General features: G+C 45.8%; 1 protein-coding gene across 3 annotated transcripts; it reads left to right on the plus strand.

Annotated features, from left to right (window-relative positions):
• Positions 1 to 6,037: 6,037 nt before the first annotated feature.
• LOC123127767 (uncharacterized) lies at positions 6,038 to 12,115 on the plus strand. 3 transcript variants are annotated; one of them, XM_044547602.1, is made up of 6 exons: positions 6,038 to 6,309; positions 7,948 to 8,079; positions 8,534 to 8,601; positions 9,082 to 10,830; positions 10,966 to 11,155; positions 11,239 to 12,115. In XM_044547602.1, the coding sequence occupies exons 2-6, from the start codon at positions 8,058 to 8,060 to the stop codon at positions 11,868 to 11,870; spliced, it is 2,661 nt and encodes an 886-aa protein (XP_044403537.1). In that variant the 5' UTR covers positions 6,038 to 6,309; positions 7,948 to 8,057; the 3' UTR covers positions 11,871 to 12,115. The 3 variants fall into 3 exon arrangements, with proteins under 3 accessions (XP_044403537.1, XP_044403536.1, XP_044403538.1); XM_044547601.1 differs by having other exon boundaries at positions 6,041 to 6,309; positions 11,236 to 12,115; XM_044547603.1 differs by lacking the exon at positions 6,038 to 6,309 and adding an exon at positions 8,284 to 8,358 and having other exon boundaries at positions 7,944 to 8,079; positions 11,236 to 12,115.
• The last annotated feature ends 6,811 nt before the right edge of the window (positions 12,116 to 18,926 follow it).

An 18,926-nucleotide genomic window follows, 5' to 3' on the forward strand; every position in this document is an offset into this window, starting at 1 on the left:
GTCTTATTAAAATCAGGAAGTTGGAGTAAAGGAGCATGTGTCAACTTATCTTTCAATACCGTGAAGGCTTGTTTATGTGTGGTACCCCAAACAAAAGACATCCTTCTTCGTAAGCTCATTGAGAGGTGCAACAATGGTGCTGAAATCTCTCAGAAAATGCCTATAGAAACCAGCGAATCTAAGAAAACCCCTCACTTGTGTGACCGTTCTGGGCTGCGGCCAACTCTCAACAGCTTCAATCTTGGCTTTATCAACTTCAGTTCCCTGTGGAGTAACAACATAGCCAAGAAAAGATATTCGATCAGTGCAAAGGTGCACTTGCCAAGGTTACCAAACAAACGTGCATCACATAGAGCAATAAAAACAACACGTAAATGTTCCAAATGTTCTTCCAAAGATCTGCTATAAATCAGCATATCATCAAAATAGACTACCACAAATCATCCAATGAAAGCACGTAAAACTTCGTTCATTAATCTCATGAAAGTACTAGGTGCATTAGTTGACCCAAAAGGCATGACTAATCACTCATATAATCCAAACTTAGTTTTAAATGTTGTTTTCCATTCATCTCCCAATTTCATACGAATTTGATGATATCCACTACGCAAATCAACTTTGGAGAATATTGTAGAGCCACTCAATTCATCAAGCATATAATCTAGCCTAGGAATAGGATGACGATAATGAATAGTGATATTATTAATGCCTCTACAATCAACACACATACGCTATGTACCATCCTTTTTTGGCACTGGTATAATAGGAACAACACAAGGACTAAGAGATTCGCGTATATAACCTTTGTTGAGCAACTCCTGTACTTCATGCATAATCTCCTTCGCCTCCTCTGGATTGGTACAATATGGCGCATGGTTTGGCAGCGAAGCACCGTGAATTAAGTCGATCTGATGCTCAATCTCTCGAATAGGTGGTAATCCCACTGGCACGCCTTGTGGAAAGACGTCAGCGCACTCCCACAAAATGTTAGTGATAACAGGAGGCAAAGAGGAAGGCACATCCTCGAATGAAAAATAATGCCTCTTTGCACACAAAAGCATAACGATCATATTTGCTAAAATCTAGATCATCAATATCAGATTTGGTGGCAAGTAAACATCCGCTTTTCAATTTAATTTCAGATGCAATACTAGATAATGGTATGTTATTAGACTTCATTTGTTGCTCAAATTCTTTTGCCACAATATGATTTTCACTCATATTGTGATCCTATTTTGCTTTACTAGCTCTATTAACATCATCTTTCAAAATGTGTTCAGGAGTCATAGGAAGCAAAGTAATATGTTTATCCTTATGAAAAAGAGTATATTGATTTTTTCTACCATGATGTACAAAATTTTTATTGAATTGCCATGGTCTACCAAGTAATAAGGAACATCCTTGTATGGGTACCACATCACAATCAACATAATCAGTATATGTAGCAATACTAAAATGCACACGAACAATACGTGTTACCTTTAACCTTGCCGCTATTGTTAAACCATTGGATGTAGTATGGATGCGGATGGGGTCTTGTGGTGAGAAACAACTTCTCCACCATCTCCATGCTAGCCAAGTTGTTACAACTCCCTCCATCAATGATGATGCGGACAAAATGTTCCTTCACAACTCTCTTTGTATGGAACAAATTATGCCTCTGATTTTGCTCAGCTTGTGTTACCTGCACACTTAAAACACGTTGAGCAACTAAACTCTCATACCTGTTAGCATCTTCAGCAGCCATGTATTGCGTCTCATGTTTAGAATCATTCCCATCGTGTTCTTCACTCGCAATAAGAGCCAAAGTCTCCTCATCATAGTCACTAGCGGACTCATACCCACCACCCTCAGTAACAATCGTCCCACGCGGAGATGGACATTTGCTCGCATAGTGACCTCCACCCTTGCAATGACGGCATATAACCTCATGTGTTTGCCCTGTTGTTGCCATGGGTGAAGAAGAGCTCTGTGCGGGACCAGAAGGTGTGATCTTGGCAGATAGTGGTGTTTGTGCCTGCTTTCTTGTATCATGGTTGGAGGTGGCAGCTGATGGAGATGTTGGTGCAGCAGAACGTGTGGAAGTAGAGGATGCACGTGGTGTCCATGATGATGAACGACCTGCAGAGAAATTAGTTCGCGCCAATGCGTGTCGATCCTGCACTTCACATTTAGCTTTGCAAGCAAGATGGAATAAACGGGTGATATTATTATACTCCTTATACTCTAGAATGGCCTGGATCTCTCTATTTAACCCACCCATAAAACATGCAAGCATAGCTTCATTATCCTCAATAATACCACATTCAATCATGCCAGTTTGTAATTCCTGATAATACTCCTTTACATAATTTTTCCTTGTCTTAAGGGCTGCAATTTTTGAAGTAATTCACATTGATAATATGGTGGGACCCAACAAGTACGCATAGCGGTTTTCAAAGCAGCCCAAGCAGTTGGAATATGATATAATCTACAATGTTCAGACCACCAAACACATGCAAAACTAGTGAATGCACAAACAACAACAACAACAACAACACGTCTATCCTCAGGATATTGTAAGCATGCAAAGCGTTGTTCAGTTTCTAACTCCTAAGCAAGATAATATCAAGAATGTATCTACCCTCGAATGGTGAGATATTCAACTTTAGTTTCGGGATGTGGTTTTGATCTCGTACCTGAGGGGGTGGTGCAGCCCTACCGTTGCGATGATATGCATGAGGACGACCTAGTGGTGGTGGTGCTGGTGGTTCCACGCAGTTCTGATTTTGATCAACCTCATCCTCGTAATAGCCGTCCTCCTCTACAGTGGCAGCAGGAGCTACAGAAGCATCAACAGCAGTAGCAGTGTCACTAGAAGTTTGTCCTGGCCCAAGAGGAACACGCTGCGCTCGCCCTGCTGGATTGCGACGCGGCTGGTGGTTGTGGTAGACGCGCGCATACTTCATCAAACTTGGCATCCAACTTGGTGTCAATTGTCTGCTCAATGTCATCAATTCTCTCGTGTGCCTTTCCAAAGCTGGCCATCACGTCTTCCACCTGTTGACCCAACATTTGCTAAAATTTATCATGAAGTTCCTTCTTCGTCATGTTCTCCCAGTCAATCTTGTCGGCTTGTGGTCCTGCCATGGTTAGCGGCAATAAAAACACACAAAAATATGATCCTACAGACTACTAGAAAGTGGTGGTGGTAGGGTATCACAAATCCATCAAGCAAATCTCAAATTCTTACCAGTTCTTACCCAGCAACAGGTGGTGATCGGCAACCGTTATAGTCAAAATTCTCAAAGCTTGGATAGAACGTTTGACAGGTGGTGTCAAACGCACGATGTAGATGTATGTGGAGATGGGAAGGCTTATGATATGGTAGCAAAAATGTCAGCAATAATCAATTCAGATATGCAAAGTTGAATAAACGCTCAACGACGGTACTATGCTGGTCCTAGGCTAGACCGTGCTAGAGATGCGAGCATAGAACACTAACAAAATCACGACGCTGCACAGAAACAAGGGAAAATCACACTCTGAATTTTCTGGGCACTCTTTTTTTGCGCTTATGTGGACTCGGATTGGTGGCGTGGTATATATGGACTCATATTGGTGGTATATGGCATCGGTGGTAGGATATGGCAGCGGTGGTAGGATATGGCAGCGGTGACATGACAACTTGTGAACAGAACTTGTAACTCTAAATGACTAGACCCGAAGACCAGTAACTAGACACGACGATGCAACCGCAAATTCAACCAAGCAAAATACTGGAAATATTATGCAAAGGCTCAGATGGTTCGGATATGATGAACTAACCCTAATGTTTTTCTATGGCTTTTTGATGGACTGTAGGTATGAAAAACAAATGCGATCTAAACTATGAAAAACTAGAAAATCTCACCGAGCAACCTGGAAATCTTACACCACTTGATAGAGGCAAAGGTGTTCCGTCTTTCAATAAGAAGGTGATTATCGTTTTTTGTGGGAGAAGACTTTGACGATCCGACTATGAACGTGCGAGACGTCGCACCTTAGCAATCGCTAAACCAACTTTCAAGGGTTATTGACCACATTGGAGTATGATCAACCTTACCATGAGGGTCTATTTTCTACGAGCAAATGAAGAACGAGCAAGAAACTGAGATTGCAATCTAGATATTGTGAATATAAGATGAAAGCTTTATTGATCAAGATGGGGTTCTGTCACATCTTGGTCTGATCGTTGAACACAAACGAAGTACGCGATGTTGCAGCTATGTCGAACTTTTAATCTAAAACCCAGAGTCTAAACAACGCCATAAGGCTGTATATATGAAGGAAGAGGGGAGGGGGATTTCGTGGCCCCTTGGAGGAGGGGTCCGAAACCAACCCTAACTCTGTTTTCCCCACACATACAGACTCTAAAAACATCCTATACTTAAGTATTTCAAAATTACATGGGCCTGGCCCAAAAATAAGATGGCGCAACACCAAAAATGAGCTGTGGACAAAATTTATGAACGGGCATCTTGTATATTTCGTCCATGTCCTTGTAGGTCATCACGGAGGCTTCAAAGTGCTCAAATATGCACTAGAAATGCCATTCTAGGTCCCTTAGCGCGCGTCTTCATCTCCATGCTTGATCCTGCTCCAATGTTCATCCCTCTTGTCCATGCCAGGCCCTTCATTAGTAATCAACACAAATGCATCCAATTTAGGCAGCATCATATTCTCATGAAGATTAGAATTGTCACCAAGAAACGGAAGTACCTGATAATTCAATTGCCATGCGCGAGCTCTAATAATTGGTTCAGTATGTATTTATTTTGAACAATAGGGGCTGTGGGTGTAACAATGGTATTGACGTCCTCATCAAGTGGGCAAGGGAGAGGCTGGCGGACGGGGAAGGCGCTTACCGCACGCCGGTCACGTGTGAGCGCGCCGGTCGATCCCGATGTCGCGCCCCTCGCATCGTCCTCCGCCGGTCATCGGTCAAGTCTGCGATCCAAACACTTTATCATAATACTTTTCAAAGTTAATCTTGAACACTACTCCACTCATGTCCTTCTGGTGCATCTCGTGCACAATTTCATGTAGGATCACTACTCCATCAAGTATATTCATTCTTTGCATGAACACTCCGACTCGCCGTCGAGTTTCCAGAGCGTGAGGCAAGCAAGGAGGCGGCAGCGAAGGTGAAGGCGAAGGCGGCCCGCCATGCGAAGGAGCAGGACCGCCTGCTCCGCAGGTTGTCAGGCCGAAGCTGCATCTTGGACTCCAACTTGATGGGCGGCTCCACCTCCACCTCTGATGACGATACACCACTGCATGCCGATGCCTACACGGAGGAGGGGCATAGCCGCATCGACGACTGGAAGGGGAAGGAGCCGATGAGGAAATGGTGATTTCCTCTGCCCTTCCCTGTTCTATTTATAATTTAACTATGTTTGAAGTAGTTTGTAGTATCGATTTGCATTGTCTGCTGTCGAATTCTGATGAACTATGCTCCTTTTGTCTGACGATGAAATGTTGATCCGACGAACTGCGTGTTGATCATTCTTTATATAGGCGTGTCATGAGTTGTATGGTTTTGAGGTTTTAGATATGAATGACGCGAGTGTGGAAGCCAACATATGAGGCCTGTCCGGTTAGTACCCGCGGACGCGCTCGGGCACGTCCGCTGGCGGTTGAGGACCTGGATTAGCTGTCTTGCTGTAGATGCTCTAAAGAGGTGACAAAAGAAGAACAAAAAAAAAATCTTTGTGCTTTTATTAAATACTCCGTATATATATAATATAATTAAAAGTATTGTATAGATATAGATATAGATAGATGACCATCATGTCATCACATCTTGATGGCCGAGATTAGTTGAATCTATCTTCTGAATTTTTTATATTGAGATATAGGTATATAATTTTTTTTGAGGCAAGCTATAGATATAGATGACCATCATGCCGTCACGGGAGCATTGCACGCGGTACGCCGCGCACGTACGCAGCCCACAACGCGATAACATAATGGGCGCACCCGAAAGCGGAGAAGAGAGAAAAGCCGAAAACAAGGGCGAACCAAAGGACGGATACTTTGCCGTCAAAGAAACGACGGCGGATAGATTCCACTACTCTGTTCTCTTGTAGCAGTAGCACTAGTCCTCCACTCCCCCCGTCCCTTCACCTGATTGCCTCCACCGCCGCCCCGCCCAAGCCCCGAAACTCCCCGCCCGCACTCCCCGCGTACAGCCACCTCAGCCCCGCTGCGCCATCTCCGGCCGCCGGACTAAGACACCGCCGGTCGCCTTCCATTGGCGCCCAGTGCCCGCCGGCCGCGTCGCCTCAGGTGAGCAAGCATTCCGGCCCTATCTTTTCATCCTCCCTTTCCCTCCGCGGGTTACTTTCTGGCCCTTTTTATCCAGTCTGGGAATTCCATGGGAGCACGCTGTATCGAAGAAAGGCAAATGCCACCAGCGTATGGTTTCAGTCGCTGAAGTTTTCTTCTGTATATGATTCGTTCTCTTGCCCGCGAGCCGGTGCCCCCAGCATTCGGTCCGTGATCTCAATGTGGAAATAGGATTGATTGCTTGCCACATTTTCCTATCATCTGGATCCTAGGCAGCTGAGCATGCTAATCTGGGGTAGGCTCGAATGCTTGATATTTGGGAATATGCGAGTCAGGATTTCAAGCGAAGTTACGATTCAGTGAGCGAAATAGAAACAATCAGTTTGGCCTAAGGAAAGCATACACTTTTCCCATCAAATTTTATCACTTCTCTTACTAGAATGAGCAGACTTTAAAGACCTGCACGATTCTTTGGATACGTCCGGGCACCTGTGTATTATCTTGCTAGTAATAGCAAGCTCCGTACTTATGTTATTATGTTTAGCCTCGTACGCCTCCGCTCCGTGCTTCATGTATCAACAGTGGATGGATTCTAGTTTGATTAGCCAAACCAACCATACATTTCTTGTGTTTTTTAACCTGCTAAATCTGCAGCTTCGAGGAACTGTCTCGGTTGCAGGTCTCGTCCGGACTGGACACATTCACACATACATACCCATACTTGGCTGATCTCGGTATCCCCACCCGGCGTAGTTTTCTATCTTAATCCTACCTAGAGTGGAGGAGCACCTGTCCTCCTCAACTTTCTTACGGTCGTTTTTGTTCTCTTTTACCCTTCCCGTGGCTCCCATTGTCAAGATTCGACCTGCTGACCAGATTTCCTGCGAAATTCTGAAGCCTTTGGAACGGCGCGGCTGCGGCTGCCGAGATTCCTTTGTCGTCTTTAAGCATGCAGTCTCAGTATTTTGGCTGCGCATTTGTGGGTGTGCCTTTGTAATTACCCGGTCTCTGTTCGTTTCTCGTTTTAACATTTCTCTGAGCGGAGGAACTGGTAACTACAACTGATATTTCTGACAGAATACGCAGTCTTTCAGACATTATGTTGTGCTGCAAGGTTCCATTTCGTGATACGTACGCTCTAGTTGGTGCCATTGGTCCATGTTTTTGTAATTACTCCTGCTCATTCGCTTATGTACTCCTACCACTTTATCGCATCCTTTTATCCGGGTAGCTTATGCTTTTTGCCATATTGCCCCGCGCTGTTTTGTCCCTGTCGAATCTCTTCGTTCTGTGCGCAATTTTTGTTTTATGTTGGTTTTAAACAGCCATATTATCTTGCACCAATATCGCCTACAATTGACGCGCTTTAAGCATGTGTCTTCTGAAGTTCTCGGAAAAGGGTGCATCCTGCTAGAGTATCTCCATCAGTTTCTATCTGCCTTAAATTCTATGGGCTTAAAATGCCAAGAGCTTTATGGAAAAGTACATTGTTGTGCTTATACATGCTTCTGCTTCCACCAAATAGCCACTAGTCTGCTGATTCTTCTTAAAGTGGTTAAGTTGGTTCGCTTGACTTAAGTTCATTGACAGCCCGCGTCGGGTTAACGAAGCTTTGTTAACCTTTTCTGTACTTTTCAGGATTCGACTCATCAGATGAATGCTCTTGAGCCAGTTCTAGTACCTATTATAACGAGGAGACGATCAATTTGTTCGACCTAAGCACAAGGACTTCTAGAGCGAATTCAGTTATGGGACAAACTCATAGAGATGGTATGTATTTTCATCTCATTTTTCCTTTTGTTAGAACTATGTTCAAGTGGGGATGTGAAAGTTCTCTGGAGACCTTGATGCTCCTTGTGCAATTCATATCCGGTTACCATCTCCGTCGGAGCTTCTTCATTGGATGCTCTATTAGCTGCTCTAATTGTGTTATTTGGTGGGCATCCGTGACATTTTTTTAATTTCCCTTTTTAGAAATTTTGTGGGGAAGTCGTAATGACTGGAAATGTAGTTGGAGTCATGGGGATTAAGACTTGCAGGATTGCTGTGGTAAAATATCTATAGCAATATTCTTTTGTTTCCTGATAATGATTTGTTCCTTGGTTTTGGAAATATTCAAAATAATAATAATAATCTTGTTCATGTTTTCTATGTACATTAAAATTCTGATATTTGAAAAAAGTATGAAAATACTTTATTTAACATGTTCTTATCATGTTTCCAGTTCAAAGTTTCAAGTCAGAATTGAAGAGAATTATTGATTCGGATAAAGTTCATGTGGAGGAAAGAGATGTAAGTACCATGTATCATTACTTATACTATGGGTTTAGCAGCCTCACAATCTTGTATCAGTATATTCTTTTGATATGAAAATGCTGTATGAATTTAATGAAATGCTACAAGACACTGTAAAAGAAACAAAGAAAGGAAATGTACTCCACTGAACGAAAGAACAGTATGGATTCATATCCCGGCTTGGATGGCGTTTTAATAATAGGCTATGTACTCTTGATTTTTCTTGGTTATGTAGTTTCTTGTGTTCCTAGTCGTGGAAGGGTGTACATGTTATATTGTCCCTGAATAATTTGGGCAGTGTGCATCTTCGGATGGAGAGACCAAGGGAGTTATATTTTTTGTTAACTAAAAACATGTTGCTAACAGAAAAACATAGTTTTTGTATAATATGCTTCTGAAAATTTGGCCGACCTGCTCCATTTGATGATTTTTCTTGTCTTAATTCTTCTTTGTGTGCTATTGTGGATTTGTCTGCAGGCACCTGGTGGTAGTTTTTCAAGCACAAAATCAAGTACGACTTCATTAAAAATGCTATTAGCAAAAGAGACGAGTAAAGAAGTGGAGTCAAAGAGCAACGCACCAAGTGTCGTTGCAAGATTAATGGGCCTTGAGGATGATTTTCCTGCCAAAGAACCAGTTTTATACCATGCTAAGAGAGATTTTAGGAAAAGTCAATCATGTGACCACTTAACAGTGACAAAGAAGGCCGTGCAGCAGCAACAGCATCAGAATTCCATACAGTCCGTTACACAAGTTATCCATACATCCTGTGAAACAATTGAATATGATGGTGTATATGAAGGATGTGAAGAGAAAGCCAGAATGAGTTTGTTTCAGGATCAGTCTTCACAGGAAGGAAGACATTCTGAGAGCAAGAGTGGTAGAATGGATACTGTCCCAGAGAAGTTCAGGCAAGGAAAAAGCCTTGCCATGGAAGAAAAGCTCCTTCATTCTGGGGAGTTAGAAGAATCTCTCCATGTTCTTAGTTCAGAGAAAGATTTTTTTCTGAAATGTCATGAAGAACCTGACCCCATTTTGCCAAGATGGATGAGCGGGCTTCACCGGACTCCGGGATCACCTCCGACAAGACGTATTACGGTGCTGAAACCGATGAGATCTGTTCAGTATAATGGTGTAAGACAATCAAGAACAGACCGGGCTATTGAGCCAAATGGACTGGGGCTCAGAAAGTTTCATCAGAGGTCTAGTTCAAAAGAAGGAACCCCTTCGCAGCCAAGTAGTAGAATAGTACTCTTGAGGCCTACCCCAGGGAAGCCAAGTATACCGAATGCAAAGCTGACGCACAAGGCAGCTCCATTTCGGCTAATTGACCGGAACAATTTCAACAGAGTATTACTTGATAATGCGGCAACCCCAGCTTCCACAGAAGTAGTGAATGATATCATTCGGCACCGCCAATATGACTCTCGTCAACGAGATGATTCTTTGTTATCTTCAACGCACTCAAACGGATATGGTGGTGATGAAAGCTCGTTCAGCGATTCAGAGGTTGATCGCAGTGGAGATTCTGAGGTTGATTATATCGAAGAAGATGGTGGCAGCTTCAGTGACTCGGAGGAAGGTAGTCCTGCATCAAAGTATTCATGGGATTACACCAGAAGATATGGAAGTCCCTACTCCGGCTCATCTTTTGGCAGGATCCCACATTTACCTGAGTCAATGGTTACTAAGGAGGCTAAGCAACGGCTTTCGCAGCGATGGGCAATGGTAACCTGTGATGAGATCAGTGAAGAGCAAGCACAGCCGCCAAGGAGCACATGTACCTTGGGTGAGATGCTCTCCCTCAATGAAGTGACGAAAGAAGATTTCACTAGTTGCCAAAAGGATGATAAAACTGGCGAGAGGTCAAGTAAGTTGCCTAGGTCAAAGTCTTCGCCAGTGATTTCAGATACATTTGATAACATGGTGTCAAAAGTTCAAGCTTCAAATCCCGAGAGCTGCAAACCAGCAACAGAGGTTTTAATGTCAAATAAAGGAAAATCATCTTTCACGGGAAGAGTTTCTGATTTTCTGTTTCCTAAAAGAAAGCCAATAAGGCAGAAAACCAACCATCATCCATCGGATTGCTTTGATGGGAGGGTTGAAGCTTGTCCTGGTGATAGTCAATCACATGGCAATCACAGTTTAGAAACTAATGAAGAACAGGCACTCCATGAAGAGAAAATTGACATTTCTGCCATGCAAAACTCTACCAGCACTTCCGAGGTAGGCGTCTTATCTCAAACATCATGAAACCCCAACAGTTTATGCTTTTTTGCTTGTGTCTAAATCATGTAATGTTTTTGAGCGAGTGGATCTTTTCTGTCATTCCTGACTTATGTTGACATGCTTCCATGACAGGGAACTGCTTCAGTTGATGTGCCTATATCATTGATCTGTCGAAGCAGAAGACTGGATAGAGTAGGATTAAATGAAGGCCTAAACAGCACTCGCGATCAGCCCAGTCCTACCTCAGTTCTTGATGCACCCTCTGAAGATAGCAGCTGTAATGAACCTGAATCATCTGGAAGCACTACTTCCAAGAATGCGAGTAAGTATTGGTCTATGGTCAGAGTTCTCCATGTCTCAGTTTGCTTTATACTATACTGATAGGTATTCTAATTTTGTCAGAAGCTGTCTCAAGATCCTCAGCAATCGAGGCTGTTGCGTGTTCATTATCATGGGATGATACCACCTCAGAGTCACCATCACTCCGACGGCCTTACCTTCCCTCCGACGTTGATGATGATGAATCAGAATGTCATGTCCTTGTGCAAAACATTATGTCATCTTCCGGGTTAGAAGATGCACAGTCAAGCATAGTCTTTGCTGGCTGGCATTTACCCGACTGTCCTCTTGACCCAGTCCTGTGTAACAAACTCCTGGAGCTACGGGAGCAAAGGTCGTACAAAAGACTTCTATTTGACTGTGTCAATGTTGCTCTCATCGAGATCGGCGAGAACGCCCTGCTAAGCGCATTCCCATGGAGCAAAGCGCGCACCGGAACATGGAGGGACAGCTCATCCCCTGCTCTGGGGGTAGAGGTGTGGAGCATTCTGAAAGACTGGATTTACGGGGCGCGGATGTTCATGGTGAGCAAGAGGGATAACACGGGGATCATGATGGATAGAATCGTGAAGCAGGAGGTTGAAGGAAGTGGCTGGGTGAAAATGAGGATGTCGCAGGTGGTTGACATCGCGGAACAGATTGAGTGGGGGGTGTTGGAGGAGCTGGTGGCAGAAGCTGTGCTGGATTTCGCTGCTTGATTTCGACGATGAGGATACGCTTTGCAACTGCTGAATATCCATCCAGTAAGCAGCTGGATGGTGTGCGCTCTATCTTTTGACAGCTGCACATTGAATTGCTGTATGCGGACATGATTCATCTGCTTGTCTCATGACTTTGTAGCTGATTAGAAGATTGTAGTGTTCGAAAGTTTTGTAGCATTTTGTTTGATCAAATCGTAGCAATTGTGCAGTTCACCAGAATTGAGCCAATCTTGTCTTGCCGATATACATTTCTGATTCCCGTATTTGGAAAGTTTAGCATCTGAAATGGCTCAAATTAAATGGTTCACAAGAGGCGATGTACATTCTATTGAGAAAATCACCTGCTGCGAACTACTACCTCCGTAACTAAATATAAGACATTTTTGCAGTTTCAAACTGCAAAAATGTTTTATATTTAGTTAAAGAGGGAGTACATATCTGTGAAGAGTTAAGATAGTGAGTGAAAAAGCCGCAAAAAGTTTCACCTCTTGTCACCGACGTCCTCAGTGTCTCCAACACAGCTCTGCCCGGCGAAAATAGATTTGGAAGTAATTGTAGCCAATATTTCTTCAAGTAAGAACTTTTGACATCTGGTTGTTTGGGAGTAGGATCACGCCCATTCCCCCCGCCGTGTGAGGTGCAACTATCAGCGAATGCTACACTCTAAAAAACAATCAGCGAATGCTACAACACATTTCAGTTTGACGAAGGGGTGCTCCAGCGATTCCTAAATCATGATTAGTAATTTTGAACATTCGAAGTAAATAAAAAGTAAAAGGAAACTTCTTGAACAAACAGTCAGGGTACACCCAACAGCGGTTATTGAAGTATCACACTATTATTCGTTCAGCCCGAAAGCTATTGTAGAATAGAAATGTGAAAATAAAATGAATAAACTAAAGAAATTGCCACACATCTTGGAGAAACTAGAAAGTATCTCTTAGGCTAGTCATAGTGGGGGTAACTTAAGTAGTAACTTAACACATCCCAAGACAATTTTGCTTATGTGGCAAGTATTTAATGAGGAAAAAGGTGCTTGTGGTAACATAATATGTTACTGTAACATGGCGCTTCCCGAGGCAAAATGAGTCTATGAGCTAATAAATGAAACCATCTATGACACTACTAATATGTTACTTTGCACTATGAAGATAAGTAACTTAGACTAGTGTCATGCATATGACACTAGTCTAAGTTACTCCCCACTATGACCAGCCTTACAACTAAGAATTACAATGAGACATCTTGGAGACATCTTCTCCGTGGTATCGTTCCGTGGTCTGGGTATACTGGAATGCACCACACACAACAAGGATCTGCTCAACAAATTCCTTCACAAATTCTTTAATAAAGCTAATCTCCCATGGGTGAATCTGATCTGGAAAAAATATTACAATTCTGGGCCATCATTTGACAAGATGGAGGCTTTTATGGTGGAAAGATATTCTCAAGCTCTTGCCTGAATTCAAAGCATCTGCTTCCTGCAAACTTGGTGAAGGAAGCACCATTCCGTTTTGGCATACAAATGGCTTGATGACCCATTGATTCACAAATACCCAGAATTGCACTCTTTTGCCATGGATGATTCCAAATCTTTGGCTATGGTTGGATCCTCTGGTGACATAACTGATATGTTTCATAGGCCTCTGTTCGTTGCAGGCATATGGTCAACTCCTTGGGATTCAAAATACAATGAACAGTCATGTGTCAGCTGTTGGAAAGGATGTTTGGATCTGCAATGGTGACCAATTTTTTTCTTCAATCACAATGTATAAGAAGTTAATGGGAAATGTCAGAGGGCCAAACATTTTCAATACCCTTTTGAACAGTGCCAGTAGACTCAAGCACAAGATCTTCTTCTGGCTGGCACTACATCACATAACCAACACCAGAGCTCTGATCAGGAGGAAAGGTTTCTTTATGAATGATTATTGCTGCTTTCTTTGTGCTCATGGCACTAAAGAAACTCTGCTTCATCTTATGTAGGATTGTGATTTTGCTCTAAGGTGCTGCGATTTCTTGACCCCCAACAGAAACAGACGTCTTTCTTTTTTATTACGACTCTATCTTGGCTCTTGGACAGCTCCCACCACGTATAACCATGAATATAGTTACTCATGCTTGCTGGAACATCTGGATGCAGCGTAATGGGAAGGTTTTCAGAAATGCAGCCCCTTCCGTTCAAGCATGGAAGCACTCTCTCAGAGAAGATCTTGAACTGCTAGCTTACAGAATCAAGAGTAATTAATTGGAGAGGTAGGAGTACCCTTTTGGTAACGGATATACTCGCTCCCTTCCGATTTATAGAGCTTATCTCAAATAATTTGTTTTCCCATTTTACAAGTCTTAATTTTTTTTGAAAGATCCAGACTTGCTGGCTTTTCATTGGCTTAGCAGGGGAGAATTACAAAATTTGTGATCAAGTGATCAATGAAGAGAAAAAGAGTTACAGAGGCGTAGGAGGAGGGAGCAACATGGGCCCTCTCCCTCTCCGCTGTATAGCAAAAACCTAGGTCTATTCCTCACGTTGTTTCCCCGAAAGGGGCGCTATGGCATGTGCTCCGGCGAGTCTCCATTGCTCGATGTCTCTCCAGTAGGCCTCTATTACACTGAGTGCACTTGGCGTCTTTCCTCCGAATGTGCATCTGTTTCTTTCAAGCCAGATTTGCCAGGCGATCAAGGCCACCATGGTCTTGACTCCTCTTCTTTCCCTTGGCGCCGCGGAGTTCAGGATTGCGGCGACAGCTTCGGTTGTTGTGTTGCTTGCACTCCAGGAGGCCGGGGAGAGCGCCGCACAGCCCTCCCAGGTGGCTGCCTTTATCCAAACTCCCCTCGATGTGTTGCACTCCCAAAGCAGGTGGAAGGAGGACTCGAGGTTGCAGCAGCAAAGCTGGCAGAAATAGGGATTCTGAAAAGGGGTTTCCCCTCGCTTTATATTATAAAGCAACCGACCAAGCATCCAACACAAAAGTACAAGTACCGATCAAGTCATCAAGTCATGCTGGGGGCGCAGCGGAACTAGCCCCCCCCCCCCCCAAAAAAAAGAGAGAGCTAATCCGGCTCGGGTGGGGGTGGCGGTGGAGGTGGTGCTGGCGAGAAGGCTGCTGCCTAGGATCGAAGGCCTGCAATGATGTTGTCAAGGATGTCCCGACCGCGCCGCTTGCTAAGCGGTCTCCAGAGCTGTAAGAAGCCACACATTTTATAAATTGTGTCAGTCGCACGGTTGAGAACCACACGCTCGATGACAAGCTTATTGCGGATACACCACAGGGTCCAAGCAAGGGTCCCCAAAGCCACCCAAGTGGCAGCTTTCCGGGGGCTAGGGAGCCTAAAGGCCTCCCCAAACAGGCCCGGGAGGTTATCGTGGCACCAGTTGCCACCCACAACCTCCCGGAAGCAACTCCATAGGAATTGAGCTGTAGGGCATCGGAAGAAAATGTGGTTGCAATCTTTCGGCACCAAACAAAGGGGGCAGAGGCCATCCCCAGGACCGCTACGCTTGCGGACCTCCGTGCCCGAGGGTAGCCGTCTCGAACCCACTGCCATAGGAATATGCGGATTTTCAGGGGGAGTTTGATTTCCCAAAGCACGGATAATTCTGCCGGTCCCGGAGTGGGGACAATCACCTGATAAAGGGACCTAGTTGAGAAGCGGCCATTTGGCTCAAGATGCCAAGATAGCGTATCCGGCTCGAGGGAGGGGGAGCGGAGTGCAATACATTCGACTAGCTCGTCCCATTGTTCGCGCTCCCCCGCCCCGAAGGTACGGAGGAAGGCAACAACCCCCAAGTCCGCTAAGGCTACCGCTACCGATAGGAGTGGGCGGGTGCAGATCAAGAATAATGAGGGGAAGCGCTCCGCAAATGAGCGGGGCCCAGCCCACCTATCTAGCCAAAAGAGGGTACCAGAACCGGACCCCATAGTAATGGAGGTCCCAATGCGCAGGACAGGCATCAGACGGATCACCGATTGCCAGAATTGGGACCCGCCTGATCTAGAGGCAAAAGCGAGTGGTTGACCACGAAGGTACTTAGCGCGAATAATCTCTAGCCAAAGGCCACCCTCCTCAGTCTGGATCCGCCAGAGCCATTTGGAGAGGAGGGCAATATTCATCCGCTTGGATGAGATGACCCCAAGACCACCCTGGTCTTTAGGCTTACAGATCTCAGACCACTTCACCATGTGGTATTTCTGTTTATTGTTCTCGCCAGCCTAGAAGAACAGGGAGAGGATTTTGGTCACCTCCTGATAGAGGGATTCATGTAAACTATAGAATCCCATGATGTACATCTGGCAGCTAATAAGGGAGGAGTTCATCAGGATCACTCTAGTGGCTTTGGATAGCCATCTCCCTTGCCAAGGCTCCATCCGCAGTTGGAGCCTGGCAACTATAGGGTGGAAGTCTTTCTCCAGTAGACGATTGTCACTAATCGGCAAGCCAAGGTAGGTGGTCGGAAAGGACCCCAAACGATAATTCAAGCGATTGGCAATGCGTTGGGCTTCCGACGGGGAATATCCAAGCACCATGACCTCACTTTTGGCAAAGTTGATCGTGAGGCCCGACATCTCCTGAAAGCAAAGGAGGAGGAATTTGAGGTTCCGGATATCCTCATCCGAACCCTCCACCATCATAATGGTGTCATCAGCATACTGGAGATGGGTCAGGCCTCCATTGGCCACAAGATGGGGGAAAATCCCCCTAATGTGGCCGTCCTGCCTGGCCAAATTGAGTATCGAAGCTAACACATCAACCACAAGATTGAAAAGGAAAGGGGAAATCGGGTCCCCTTGCCGAACACCTTGCCCCGTTGTGAAATAAGGTCCAATTTCCCCATTGATATTAACGGTTGTACGACCGCTTGTCACTAACTGCATCACCCGAGCAACCCAATGGCGATCGAATCCACGTTTAAGCAATACTTCCCGAAGGAAGGACCAATGGACGGTATCATATGCTTTGTGAAAGTCAATCTTGAAGAACACCGCGCGAAGGCGTTTGGTCTTGACCTCATGGATGATTTCATGAAGGACAAGGACCCCATCAAGAATATATCTACCTTTCGTGAAGGCCGATTGATTCGGATGGTGGATCCGAGGAGCGATCAGGGCCGCCCTAGTGGCGTACCCCTTAGCCAGAATCCGAAATATCACATTAAGGACGGTGATAGGACGAAACTATCTAATGTCGGCAGCTCTTGGAACTTTAGGAATCAGGGAGATGATCCCGTAGTTGAGCCGAGACATGGCTAATGTCCCCCTGGAGAAATCCTGGAATAGGTCCAGAATGATCTCTTTGACCATCGGCCAGAAGTCCTGGAAAAAGCGGACTGGAAGCCCATTGGGGCCTGGGGCTGAGGCCGGGTTCATCGATTTGACGAACGCTTCCACCTCCGCGGCATCAAATGGGGCAGTTAACGCCGCATTCTCCGCCGGGGAAACTAGCTGGTCATGCGACCAGATATGGTCAGCCAGGGCGACACCGCCCCTGGCACGACCCATAAATAACGACTTATAAAATTCGTTCACCAAAGTGCGAATCGCTGGTGGATCCTGAAGAAGATGGCCGCCCTCCCATAAAAGGGGGATGGAGCAACGTCTCGTACGGCCATTAGCGATAGCCTGGAAGTAAGCTGTGTTGGCATCACCAAACAACACCCACTTTATAGATCCGCGTTGGAACCAAAATTCTTCTTCCTTGGAGTAGATCTCTATGAGAGACTCTTCCAGGTTATATCTATGTGCCCATTCTTCTGCAGAGATCCCTGAGATATCTGCGCGAAGGTCCATAGCACGGATTTCCTCGAGGAGGGAAGCCTTCTGGACACGAAGGTCCCTCCCAATATTAGCACCCCATCCCTTCATGAATTGCCTAGACCGCTTGGACAGGTGATGCCACTCATCTAGGATTGACATCGCTCTATGGGGTTTGGATAAAGCCGACACCTAGTGAGCCTGGACGGCAGCCGTGAAGCCCGGCTGCCGCAGCCAAAAGGTTTTGAAACGAAACCGCGGTGGAGGGCGTGGACTCTCATCTCGAGAGGACAAGAGAAGGGGTAAGTGGTCAGATCCGATGCGTGTAATGGCCTGGAGAGAGGCTAGGGGGAACCGCAACTCCCGGTCGGGAGAGACAAATACCCGATCAAGCACACTAAGGGTTGGGGTAACTTGTCTATTGGTCCAGGTGTATCTCGCCCCAACCCTGTCTAACTCCAGCAGTCCTAAGTCTGCAACCCAGTCGTTGAAACGACGGATCTCCGCGAGGTCAACCTGTGCGTTGCTCTTCTCCTCCGCGGAGCGGAGGAGGTTGAAATCCCTGCCAACCACGACCGGAAGTGTCGCGGAGGCAATCTTGGTGTGGAGTTCGGCCTGGAAGGCAGCCGATCGACTATGGTCGGCAGGGCCGTAGACCACAATAACCTCCCACTTAAAGTTAACATCACGCTCCCACACCTCCATACTAACAAAGTGGGATCCATGATCCATGGATCCCACCTTGAAGGTAGCATCCTTCACACCCAGAAGGATACCACCGGAGTGTCCCGCCACCCCACTAGATGGCAACCAGTGCCAGGCGAATAAGTGCCGGCTCAGGCGCTCGAGCTCGACCAAAGAAAAATCCACCCGCATCGTTTCCTGAATCGCTACCACATCCATAGATTCATCGCGCATGTAATCAACCAGCTGCCTACGGCGGCCATCATAACCGAAACCCCGTAGGTTCCAGAATAACGCACGCATAACTACTTGCCTACGGGGTCCTCCCAGGACCCCACTGTGGAGTTGGCACTAAGGGCACGACGCAACTGAGCCGTCCACGAACGGGTCCTGCCACGGACCTCCTCGGGGACTAGGTCCCGAGGTGTTGACCTATGCGTCGGGCGCGGAGTCGGGAGGGGGGGGGGGGCTCATCGGCCGCAACCGCCTCGCGAGCCCGAGCAGCCGCGAGACGCCCTTCCAAGACCTCCTTGGCCTGAAGGGACGCAATTTGTTATAAGGGGGGACCTTTCTCCTCCCGAAAAACTATGGCGGAGTCCGCCGCAACTTTTGCTAAGTG

This window comes from Triticum aestivum, chromosome 6A, assembly GCF_018294505.1.
Source record: "Triticum aestivum cultivar Chinese Spring chromosome 6A, IWGSC CS RefSeq v2.1, whole genome shotgun sequence".
NCBI classification, from domain to species: Eukaryota; Viridiplantae; Streptophyta; class Magnoliopsida; order Poales; family Poaceae; genus Triticum; species Triticum aestivum.